The 13192-nt window shown below is 41.8% G+C and overlaps 1 protein-coding gene across 16 annotated transcripts in view; it reads left to right on the top strand.

Moving 5' to 3' along the window:
* RASGEF1A (RasGEF domain family member 1A) overlaps nt 1-13192 on the top strand; it is a 278684-nt gene that overhangs the window by 189676 nt on the left and 75816 nt on the right. For 12 of the 16 annotated variants that reach the window (XR_010589201.1, XR_010589200.1, XR_010589199.1 and 9 more), the window contains one exon: nt 12936-13050. The exons of the other annotated variants lie outside the window; for them this stretch is intronic. Coding sequence is in view for 9 of the 12 variants with exons in the window: in XM_065551760.1 (XP_065407832.1) it covers nt 13009-13050 (42 nt within the window). In the remaining 3 variants the exon portion in view is untranslated. The remainder of the gene's footprint in view (nt 1-12935; nt 13051-13192) is intronic. 16 annotated transcript variants of the gene reach the window in all.

Here is a 13192-nt window from a genome sequence, read left to right as displayed (position 1 = left end):
CACCCTTGTCCTGATGCTTTACAATCACATTCCTATATACGTTGTTCACAGCCATGAGGCAATATCAGGAATCTGGTGGGCTTTTCTAGCTCTGTTTTTCCTTCTATATATTTTTCCCCTGGGTGTTGTGGGGCTGATTCATCTGAGGCCTATGTTCTCTTAGATCTCCTATTTGCAGGCCCTACCTCTCAGTGACTCTCACTCCACTAGAGGACTGGGTATAGCTCCCTCCAGTGTCCCTCAGAGTCTCTTTCTGCATCCACTAAGGAAGCTGTGTCACTAACATTAGTGACTCATTCCAGAAGCAGAGTTCACATCGCTGTTGGCGCTGAACTTGAGCAAAGATTTGCCTCACTGCTTTCCCACGACCACATCAGAATGGCAATAATATTCTATTGACTAATCAGTAGGAGGGAATGTCAAATTCATACATCTTAGCCTTGCTTTCAACACTGCACAACACACAGCTCTTGCCTGCATCTCCACACTAGCCTCCTTTGGCATTTTGCCCCCACTTCCACTCGGCAGTGATGCCAGCCTAATCACCCCTTTTCTCACAAGCATCTCGGTCCCCTCTTCTGTGCTTCCACCATAGGTACTGGAACAATGGTGCTGTCCCACCCCCTGGCTTGAAGGGGTTTCTGACATATACAGGGTTTATAGTTTGGTTCAATGGCTCTCAGCACCCCCACTATAAAAATTGTTCCAGCATCCCTGGCTACCCCTTATGCCAGGAACATCCTTCCCCAACTGTTCACCATCCCACTACCCTGATCAACCATTTATACCTATCTGCTCTGGGCCCTACAGTAATTGGATGGGAGGAAAGACTACATTTAAAATAAAAGGTAACAGACCATCAAGACATGTTCTTTCCTCACTGAGTAACCACACATAGTCCTATCATTGTCACCCTGCTCTGCTTCCTTTTTTTAAATCTGTTCAGAACTCTCTCTAGTTGGGTCATGTTGGATTGAGAAAGTACTCCCAAGAACAAGCAGCAACATGTCTTCAACATGTTCCAAGACACACACAGGACATTACTGGACACTCAAAAAAAACTAGCAATCACCCAGGCATAAACATAACTATTATTCCTGGATGCCTAGCACACGCATCTTCCTAGAAAGGGAGCTAAGGAGGGCATTGCTGATTTGAGGCAGCTGGTCTCACAAAATATTTCACACTTCTAAAACTTTTCCACTTGGGACGCAGGTCATGAGTGGGTAAGAACCCCCATATGGACTGCCTTGTGAGCAAATAATTAGGAGTAGTTTGTGCTGTCAGCAGGTTCAGAGCCAGTGAGTAAGTTACTGAAGGTTTCTGTGATAAGTTGTTTACTGCTTTCAAGGTTACCCAGGCTGATGCTTGTAATCAAAGTGCTGCTTTTCTTCCTGATTCAGTGATAGAATTAAGGATGATTGGAATTTCACAGTTCAAGGACTTTTCCCCCACAGTTTCTCCTTTGGTCACATGGTGTCAATGGCTGAGGCCTCATGCATGTATTGCCTTTTGGTCACCACATTCCATTCCTCAGGCATGTCTACACTGCATACTAAATGTGGGCTCTGACTCAGGTTTGAGCCCAACTCCTTCCATCCACATAAAGATCAATCTGACTCTGCACGCACTCTGCACCCGGATGCTAGGACACTATGAGGAGGGTGGATCAGAGCCCAGATCCTGCTGAGTCTGAGGTCCAAGCCCTGTCATTTTGCAAGGTGGACATAAGCCAAGCTGCAGGCCCAAGTCAGAAGGTCTGTGCAGTGCAGTGTGGATGCATTAGCATGGCTGAGAGACCTCGGACCAGCAATTTTAAACCCAGGTTTACAATGCAGTGTGGATGCTCAAGCACAGGCCTGGAACACCAAGTCCACAAGTCTGAGCCCTACAGACCTGGGCTTAATGTGCAGAGTAGGCATACCCTGGGACAGCTGAAAAAAAGTAAGGCATCATGTCACACACACTGAATAGCCCTATTGCATGGACAAGCCCCCCAAATCACCCCTTTTAATAAGCAAATAATGTTTCTTTTAAAAACCATCTGTACTACTGGCTGTTTGGTGGCAGACAAAGCCACCTTACATGCAAATATCAAGGGATCTCCTGGTGATTACATGTATTTTAAAGAGACTTACTCTGCCCATATTACCTAGAGCAGTAAATACCCAAAATTAGGGAGCTAATCCAAAACTGAGAACACCCTCTTTAAATTCATCTCAAAGTCCAAACGTGTCAAGACAGGCAAGGTCATTTTCTCCTCCACCAAGGAAATCCCCAATTAACGGTCTATTTCTCGAAAAGTCTGCAGCCATTCTCCGCAGCCAGGAATTCCCCTCTTGACCCACAGAAAGAAGCACATCAAAACAAATTAGATGCAGATCCAGCCTAAGAGCCCAAACCAATGTGCCCAATGTAACAAGGAGCTCTCAAAGAATTTTAAAAACAACAGCAAGCAATGGAACAACCCAGACTGTGTAACTGTTCAGCTCCAAACAGAGTAGGAGCATCTGTGCCATACTCTAGGCCACCCCTTCATTATGCACCTATGCCACAAGAATAAGACAGCATAATGAGCTGATCAAGTCCACTGTCAACCATCCGTACAATCACCATTCATTCCCACCCCACAACTCCGTTACACTGCAATTAATCCCCAGCCCATCCTCATCCCCTCCCTAAATGCTTACAAAACCAGAGAAATATTTGCATGTGTAGAAAATTAACAATTGGTGGTGGACAAGTGCATTCTGGTATAGAGGGACCCTCATGGAACAACACTATTAACAAGGACTCTGTTCTGTGTCAAAGGGGATCCAGCACCTCTGATGTCTGAGACTGTGACAGTTTGGGATAAAGACAGAGATGGTGAGACAGACCCAAAGCACTCAGGACTTTAAGGTCAAACCAACACCAGAAGCTGTTGAGCTAAATGATCAGTATTGATAGCACCAAAAGGCCCCAAATCAGATCAAGGTTGCATTGTGCTAGTTACTACAGAAGACACAGCAAGGCACAAATTGTAAACTCTCTATGGCAGGAACTAAGTTGACAAGACAAATATTACAGAGGGGGCACAGAGAGACTAAGGCCCGTATTTTAAAGGTATTTAGGCATTTCTGCACTCTGTGTTGCAACACCTAACTGATTTAGGAGCCTAAAGCCTATCAACTGTCCAAAATCATTTTGGCTCCCCTGTGCCTAATCCCCTTTGAAAATGAGATTTAGGGTCCTAAATCAGTTAGATGTTGTAACACAGAGCACAGCAGTACTAAAATACCTTTAAAAAATATGGGCCTAAGTGACTAACCCAAGGTCACACATAGAGTGTGTAGTACAGGGAGGAACTGAACCCAGGTCTCCTGAGTCCCATTCCAGTGCCTTAACCACAAAACTGTCTAAGACTGAATTGGTTTGATCATTCTCAAGACAGTTGTGTTTTAACTGGGTTTCTAGCACCATCAATTTAGTGCACATATCTGCAATGTTATTGTACACCAATGCACCACTGCAAGTTTTATAGGCCCTGCTGCAGTAGGTCCTCCTGTGGCCAGTGGAACGTTAAGTAAATTTCTTTTAATGGACTCACTTCATGCACATTAACTCTTACAGCTCTTATGTGGAGAGGGATCATGCTCTGTCAACACTGTCAGCAAGAGCAACATTCTGCTCTCTGTTCTGCATTCAGAGGAGCAACATTTTTATTGCTGTTAATGAGAGTTCCACATGCGTCGTCTCCGTCAAATCATTTCTAAAATAAAAGAAACTATGGCTCAAACCCCTCACTCAGAGCCACATTCCTATTTCTAGCTCTGGGAAATTATAACATAGCCTTCCTGGTCACCTTTGCAGGTGGTCGTACTTCCTCCTCCCCCTGCTCCTTCCCCTCCCCCCCAAACTCACAAGCACTCAGAATCCTTGGGTACATGAAACAAGTATCTTTTTATTGGGCAAGGGAGGAAGGCAGAAAATCCATTAAAAGGAACTTGATAACACTCTATATTTACATACAAGAAATGAGCAAACCCAAATCAGTGCATCAAGAGTTTGCTCTACCCCACAGTTCCAAATAACGGTCTGATTTACGGAGGTCTAGAACCCCACCCATGGGTCAATAAGGCTCAGTAGTAGTAAAGAGTTTTTAAGGGATGCTTCTCCTCTGTCTGTCTGCTCCAACCCAGCTCTGGTGCAGTTCTGTGATATGAGCTCAGCTTCCACTGGCTTGGTGGGTCATGGTGCTGTGAAGTCAGCTCATGCAACCCTGCTGTTGCCATCTGTTGCATGAATGGGAAGTCAGCTCTGTGTCACCAGTGGTCCAGTCAATCCACTCGACACAGGACACAATCTCCAGGTAAGGAGCCCAGAGCAAAGCAGGACACTTGGACAGAATCCCTACTCCTCTGGATAGAGCTCCTGGACTCCAGGACAGAACCCCTTCCCCCTCTCTCTGTTGAGCACGAATTTCATTACCAACCAAAGTCCACCACCTTTAAACTCAGAGTGACCCACTCCCTCAAGGGCATATATTGCATAATTCCTGTGCCCTTTCATGAGCACAGTAATAATATTTGTTGGTGTTTACACAGTCCAAACAGATTCCAACTACAGCAAAAATCTCGGTGGACAGATTTATGGGTAAGCAACATTATAATTCATTAAAATGAAGCTGGCTAGAGCTAGCCCTTTTATAGAGAAAGCAGAGAGCATCCCTCTAAGCCTTCAGGCCCTGGGGCTCACAATTGCTGTGTACGTCTATAGCACTTTTTGTCTCATGATTTCAAAAGCACCTTAAGAACAAAGGTATGAGGTTTTTATGTATGCTCTCCATTTTACACATGGCAAAACTGAGGTGAAGAGAGAGGGGAAGACTAGAGGCTGATTTTCAGAACTGTTGAGCATCACCAAATCTACATAGCCAATGTTGAAAACTAAGTCTGATCTAAAATCCAGAGAGCTCTTTCCATGCACGCGCAAAACCTCTGAAAAGCAGACCATCCGGCCATATGGGCACTAGAAAATTAGGTAATTAAGAAACAGGATGTTAAACATGACTTTGTAGTCAGTATAGACAGGGACTAGAGGTGTTTAACTTTCTCAGCTGGTCATGGGTTAATCACACTGGAACCATAAGATTAACCATGATGAGCTGACTAAACCTGCCCCTCTCTACAATGAGTGCAAAGTCACTTTTAACATCCCATTACTTAAAATGATTCATTCAGGCCACATTCTAACAGGCCCTAATCTTCTAGCAAAGACAAGACAAGTCTGTGGCACAGCCAGTAAGAGAAACTTGTTTCTATGTCTCCCATTCTTAAGCACAGATTTTAAGTTCATACTGTCTTCATTTGTCTTGTCCCTCTAGCACAACTGTTTTTGAATGCCATGTACATGGCTGGGACAACTGTAAAAGCAATGTTCAAAAGAGAAAAACTATTCTTTGTCAATTATAGCTGGAATAAGATACACATTTTCTAGAGGAGAATCAAATCTACATTCAGAGAGAGTAGCCAATGTTGAAAACTAAGTCTGATCTAAAATCCAGAGAGCTCTTTCCATGCAACTGAAGTTGAACTATTTCTAGACCTACTGGGAGTGATTGTCAAAAGTGATTAAGCATCTTAAGCTGCAAATCCCATTGACTTTCAGTGGGATTAATGCTTCTAAATCACTTAGGCTCTTAAAAATCCTACCTACTATTGCTTTCAAGAGTTTCCACTTTCCTTTTCAGGCCAGACTTCTCTGTAAGTAATGCACCAGTTACAACTTTAAGCAATTTTAACTTCATTTTAGGAAGACACACTGTCTTTATGTTTTCCTGACATATAGTGAATGTACAGTATTTTCAGCTGCATCTAACCCACAAAACTAGATCAAATTTAGTTTCCATTTTAGCATCCCTGATTTTATGTACAAAAATAAATGGTTTTCCTTTCACGTACAAAAAAAATCTATATCTGAAAACAAAATTCCCCCTTCCCGGTGACAACCTTTCTGGGTGAGATTATTCAGTACGAAACAAGCTGTGGTAGGCGAGCATGGGCTAACCTTGGGAAGCCCCAAATCAAATGTAACAGTGTTGTGGTGCCTTCTTTAGCTATTTCCTATTTCTTAGTATCACGCTTCAATTAATAGTAAAAGTAAGCACATCTGATTCATGGACCAGATGAGGAGGTCACAGCTCAGAGAGAACAACAGAAATATAAACATTTCTCCAAGAAATGTAAATAGTAATGTAACTAAATAAATGTAAATAACTGATTGGTTTAAAAAAATTCCCTGTGCATTCACAAAAGCACCACTATTTTGTTGCAGTAATCTAACTATTCTAAATTTAAGCCAATAAAAGTAACTATGTTTGAACACCAAATTTCATGTAAGCGCAGTTTCTGAAAACCTCCTTACAAGCCACTTTCTAAAGCAGAGGTTCTCAACTTTTTCCTTACCAGGAATGCCCTGCCTAGAATTTCCTCTCCCCTCTAGCTGGCATCTAGGCCAGGGACTCCTTTCCCATTTAGTAATATGGGAAGAGTATGCTGCTCATGACCCTTGGCTCCTCCTTTTGATGTCCAGGTTAACAACCCATCTTCTAAGAGCAACACTTTACACAGCAGGGCTACGGACACTCAGATTGCCACAGACAGTCACTAGTTTCAAATATCAGAGGGGTAGCTGTGTTAGTCTGAATCTGTAAAAAGCAACAGAGGGTCCTGTGGCAGGTATTATACCTGCTTCTGGAAATTTCCATTACTTGCGTCTGATGAAGTGGGCATTCACCCACAAAAGCTTATGCTCCAATACTTCTGTTGGTCTTAGAGGTACCACAGGACCCTCTGTTGCTTTTCACTAGTTTCAGCAACCACAGCGTTTTTAATGGTGTCCAAATTTTCACTGGTTCTGTAATCACCACATTGTTCTCACATCTCTATATACAAAGTATACAGTATGCAAAAGGAGCTTCCTGGCTGAAAAATAGCAGGTGGTTCTAACATCTAAACAGATCATTGGCACTAGTCTCTCTGAATGTGGCCCTGTAACAGGACCCCGGGGCACAGGTGTGCATCCCAGGGCACTTATTGCAGGCCCGTAACCAAAGCACCACCACAGCACAGGGAAACAGTACCTTGTAAAGGCCAAAGCAAGGCCCACTCACGGGAGATCTTGTATTTCAGATTGGCAAGTTATTTTAACCACATCTACAACAGTTGTCACAGGCATTGTTCTGGTCCCTCAGCAACCAGCAATCTGCCATCTTTATCACTGTTTATACAGTATTACAGCCAAACTCCCAACACACCAGTGTCTTTAATATTGCAGCCAGTCCCAGTCCACCGGCTTCTCCAGTGGCAGCCAGCCAGCACTGGAAAGCACCTCAAAATACCCTCAACTTTTTGGGACCTCAACACTCCAGTCTCCTGGCTGCCAGTCAGCCTCCTCAGCTTTTGATAGTCCATACCATGCTGACCTTCTAGCTGCCTACCAGTAAGTCAGTGCTTTAACAACAGATTGCTCATTGGTCCTCAGCTAGCACAGAAAGTTTTCCCATCATATCAAATTTTGTGTGGACTTCCCTTCCTGCCCCCCCCACCACCCCCAGCCCTTTTCCCTAAAATGTATTGCTTTTCTGTTTCATTAACAACAACAGAATCAATGGCAGCAGCCCAGCACCTATGAGCAAACCCACGATAACAATCCAATGCCTAACAGAGGGAAATGCTGGCCTTGAAGCAACAAATTTTTGTGTCAAGCTTCTGAGTGATTATAAACTTCAAGAAGAAAATATGATTTAAACATTTGTATAAATCCAAATAAATAAAATGCTAAAAAAGAGGGTGCTTGTCTATCTTCTGTAGAAGCCCTTGACATAGCTTAATGATAACACTCCACCAAAAGTAAAGTGCGGCAATGCCATCAGTAAAATAAGGCACCAGCCTCCCTTTGCCAATAATTCACCACTCTCACAAAGTGTCCAAAAAACAAAGAAAGACAAAGAAAAAAGCAGCCTTTACAGTGTTCCTTTCAAAAGCAGAGAAATCCAACCAAATGGGGGAAAATAAGAGTAGTCTATTTCACCGTTAACAACTGGCAGTATTAATCATGGCTCAAGCTACTTGAGTCGGATTTTGGTTTATAGTCCTGCAGTTTTACTGCGCTCAGGGGAAGTATAGTATTTTATTTTAAAACTTTGGCATTTACGGTTCCTGGATATTAAAAAAAAAAAAAAATCTGTCTGCTCTCAACAATAAACACCACTTGTGTATTTACAAGGCTATATTATGTGACATTAATTTTATGTTAGCCTAGCATCTCGACAAGAAAAAGTGCGGCAGAAGAGGTATCACTGCTGTAATTACTCTTTGATACCAATTACGCTTGTCAATTCGTAGTACCAAAAAAATCGCCCCCAAATCCAGCAGTTTATTTTGGGTCTCAGTAGATTTTTTTGTAATTTCTCTCTTAAACACACACACACACACACACACACACACACACACACACACACACCACCCTCGATAAAAGGTGTAAAAACTATGAGAAATTTTACTTCTACTGTAATTTCCCACTTCTTCAAAGCAGAAGTACCATTTTATTTTTATCTGTTCCACTACATAAAATTTAGGGTACTTTTTCCCCCCGTCGTAAATACTCAGTGGTCTATTTCATCATCACTACTATCAGGAAACAGTTCTATGAACAAAAGGAGAAACTGGCTGCCTGTATGTTTTTAAGTTACCCTGTGGCTTGGCCCTATATGGCCAGTGCCTGCTTCCTGACAACTTGAGCTCAGTTAGCTTAAGCAGTGGTTTGAAGCATGATATGTGGTTGAAAGAGGTGGAGTACAAAGTGGCAGAAGAACTGTTGAATTCACTCCATTTATTTGTGTAATCCACAACACAGCAATTGCTATGGGCCAAATCGTGGTTTCACTGAAGTCAGTAGAAACTATCCCTTTGATTTCATTGGGATTAGAATTTGTCCCTAATTCCTAGTTCTTTGGTTCTCAAGCAAATACAATATTGTTCCACTCTATAAACTATTCCTCTTATAAACTCTCCATGGGTAAACTGAAGGAGGAAAAAAATGATATTCTGCAATGGAGGGAGCCAATAGCGGCTGTGCCATTGGAGTTCCCGGGTCACAGTCTTAAATTCTTTCCTAGATTGGGACCTAAATCCACCCCAATTCAGGAAAATGCATAAGTACGATTCCTACAATGGGTCTTAAATAGAGCTTAGTGGAAACAGGTTTACTACCCTATGAAAATGTTTGATGTTTGAAATCTTTTCCTATCTTGAATTGAGGTGAAAGGTCAACATTTTTTCCTTTAACATTTTTATCTTTTACTGATATTTTATCATTCGCTAACATTTTAAAATGCAATGAATTTTAATAGCGATCTAAAACACCTGATTGACAGCAATATCAGTAGTCAGGAGAAATGTTTGGACTTAACTTTTCGAAACTTTCCAATTCAACATCAAAACTTTTTTAACCAAAAATGTTTAGAGTCAGGAGTTCCCTCAAACACAGCACTGTCTCGTGAACAGTTTCAATTTCAATGAATCTGCATTAATCTGATGAACAACAGTTTCAGCTGAAAATTTTGAACCAGCTCTAGTCTTAAATATGTGCCTAAGTGCTTTCCTAAAGAGAGATAATGTTCTTATCTTTGCTCTCTACACAATATTAAGAATACGAGGAAACCACAGGAACATAACTTGGTTCCAAATCACAGTATATGCTAATATACAAATCTTAGCTACATGTATAAACTGCCCTTCTGTTAGGTTCTGGTGCCTTCTACAACAGAAGATGGAGGACCACTAGACAATTTCCAGACTATTTAAAGAAATACTACCCAATTCCTGTGGACTACAGATATTCTTCTCAATCAGGACTATACTCACAATTTTCTAATTTTTCTATTAGGGAATCCATCTTCACCCCAACTATGCATAGTCTACAGCTGTTCAAGTGACATTATCAGTTTAAAAATCCTGAGCTGTAAAGTATGTCTTTACCTATGTTACTGATACCATCTTACATAATTAAAAGTGACAGAGCTATATATATATATATATCCAATTTACACTTGCCTCTCTTAAGATCTTTGCTTACTCATTGCATTTCTTTCAGCATGGACAGTGAAAATCAAGAAAGTCAGTTTCAGTTGTGTATATAGTCAGTTTGGGTACAGCTACACTGCAGCTGGGAGCATGTTTCCCTGCCTAGGTAGACAGGCATATGCTTGCTCTGCTGGAGCTAGCACATTAAAAATAGCCGTGTAACCGGTGGTAGCATGGGTGGTGACTCGGGCTAGCCACTCGAGTATCTACCCAGGGAGTCTGGGCAGGTTTGTACTGAGGGGCTAACCTGAGCTGCTGGGTAGCTGCCTGTGCTACCCCCAGCTACACTGCTATTTTTAGAGCATTAGATAGAGCAAAGCTAATGAGTCTTTCCATCTGGGATGGAAAGCACACGCGCAGCTGCAGTTCAGACCTACCTGGGTTATACTTTCAGGTTTTTCCATAGGGTGGACTAATGATTTTGAGTACACATCTGGAGAGGAGACACCTTCAAAAAGCTTTTCCAGAAAATGCTGAGCAACTGCCCTTTGAAAATGAAGCCCAAGGGAAGCAATTGCAAGTCAACTTTGATAATGTAGGCCTCACTGGATCTATGAATTTTTTGGCCTTAGTGTTCAGGCCTGTAAGTTTATTCAACAGCATGGTATCTGAGCACTGCCCTATTTGGCTTATAACACTTCAAGATATTTATTTGTTTAGGAACTGCTTTTTAAAAAAATTGAAGTAATATGTCGAATTGCTTAGATTATGTGAAAACAAATTTCTATAGGTTAAAATCTGAGCCAAATTAATTTAGCATTTCCATCTCCCAAACAACTGCAGCCAGGCAGAACAGTTGGGCCAGTGCTCCAGAGCACTGCTTCTCAACCTTTCCAGACCACTGTACCCCTTTCAGGAGTCTGATTTGCCTTGCATACCCCAAGTTTCACCTCACTTAAAAACTACTTGTTTACAAAATCAGACATAAATATACAAAAGTGTCCCAGCACACTGTTGCTGAAACATTGCTTACAGTCTCATTTTTACCATGTAATTATAAAATAAATCAATTGGAATATAAATATTGTACTTATATTTCAGTGTGATACGTGAGCCTGTTTTTCACTTGTGAGCCTTCTCTGAAGCCTGAGCCCCAAGTGAAGGGGCTGAAGCATGTAATTTAGCCCCTGTGGTGTGGGGCCTTGGGCAATTGTCCTGCTTGACACCCCCTAATGCCAGCCCTGCGCTTGCGATTCCTCTAACCCATCCCGTGACTCTGATGGGGGCTGCAGCCCCTAGATTGAGAAATACTGATCTAGATGAGTTGATGTACCCCCAAGGGTACATGTACCCTTGGTTGAGAACCACAGCTCCAGGTTATACAACACGCACTTCAGTAAGGAGTGTGGCAGGCAGAAGGAGCTAAAGTAACAGAAGCAGGACTTTAGGGAGCACATCCACATTTCAGTGGCACAGCAGGGGATTGAGTACTTCCAAAAGATCTCTTACTCAATGAATCCATGTGCAGCCGAGGAAGTCAGAATGCTTCATTTTAGTTTCTGAACCTGAGCTAAAGAGTCACAAATAAAATTTCCTTACTATGCCTCATTGTAGTGGGAATCTCACTAAAATATTTACTCCAATTTACTGGAGATGTGAACCAAGACGAGAAGGTGTTGTTATTCCCTTCAAAAGTGGGTTAACTAAAAAACTGTTGTCTTTTATCCTGGGCTAGATTTGGAGGGTACTGTGACATTGTAGCAAATGAGATTCTTCTGTTATCTCTGATGGGCAAGCAAGTGAAAGTTAAAGGAAAACTACAGTGATTTGTCTGTAATACCTTGGAGAACAAAGAAAATATTTACTAAAAAAAGTCACAATCCCGAAAATACCTAGGTAGGTGAACACAACGTGACTGCTCATACACATAAAAATCAGCATTTGTATAAGTATCTGTTCAATCAGCCTGTAAGACTAAATATGCACAATACATGTTTTAAAAATAATTAAGAAATACCTACTACTTTTTCCATTGAGAAAATTCATCCTCTCCGTTCTGGAGGCTGCCATCTTAGAGAGGAAGCATATAATGCAAGTCCAATTAGAAACCAGAGAAAACTAAACAGCTTCTAATGTGTTTTTTGTTTGTTTGTTTGTTTTTGTTTCCCTGTCTCTCTCTACAATGTACCTTAAAACAATTTTGAAACCATCTATTTTTCATTGGTTTCTAGTGGGACTTGCATTTTCTCAGTCAGAATCTACCTTGGGAAGGTGTCAAAGTAGTGGGTTTTGGTTTGCCTCATTCCTTTGTGTCACATCTTTAAATTCAAAAATAAAATCCAGTGACTTACTCATCTTTCTAATGAGATGTGATTCTGCTGCCAGAGTCCCTTAAAGAGCGAGGGCAATTTTCAAGGAGAAGTAGAATGAATCCTACCCTTGCCCTTGTCAACATACTTCCTCTCATGAAGGGAGTTTCCAGAGTCCAAGGCTTTGTGTGAGATGGGGTTCAGCAAGCTCTATAACAGCTTGGCTATGTAGCCACTATCAGCATCAAATTAGATTCCACTTTTGTTCCAATATCATCAGCCGTAGGATCCCCTCTAAATCCACCTTCATTCTTGGTTCCTTTTCCCCCTGCCGAGCCCACACCTTCCACATTGCCCTTCTCTCCACACCTATCTTCAACACCCAGCCTTTCTGCCCTCATTATTCCAGAGTTTGTGCTTCTCTACTCCATTTTTCTTGTGACCCTCAGCTCCCGAGAACTGTGCATGTCAAAGTAATTCTGACACCACCGTTACAGGGAAGTGGGTGGAAAATAATAGTATGTCCTGAATAGTAATCCATTGCACCCCTCATTTTAAGGGGAAGAAGGCAAGACTCATGACAAAAATCATAGAGTGAAATAGCTGGAAGTCCACCCACTGAGAAAGGCTGGATGGCAGAGCCACTGTGCAATGCTGCTGTAAAGAAATGCAAAGTAAGTATTATTTTACATTATAATTTTTATGTTAAAGTTTCTTTCTAACCTGAAACTACTGATATGGGGTAGATTGCTACAAGAAACTGATTGGGAAGGAATCACACCAAGAGAGCATGTACTTGGCTGAAAATGAATTCAG

This window comes from Chrysemys picta, chromosome 7 (assembly GCF_011386835.1).
Source record: "Chrysemys picta bellii isolate R12L10 chromosome 7, ASM1138683v2, whole genome shotgun sequence".
NCBI classification, from domain to species: Eukaryota; Metazoa; Chordata; order Testudines; family Emydidae; genus Chrysemys; species Chrysemys picta.
The sequence above is the reverse complement of the archived record's forward strand: the minus strand, read 5'-3'. Positions and strand labels throughout refer to the sequence as shown.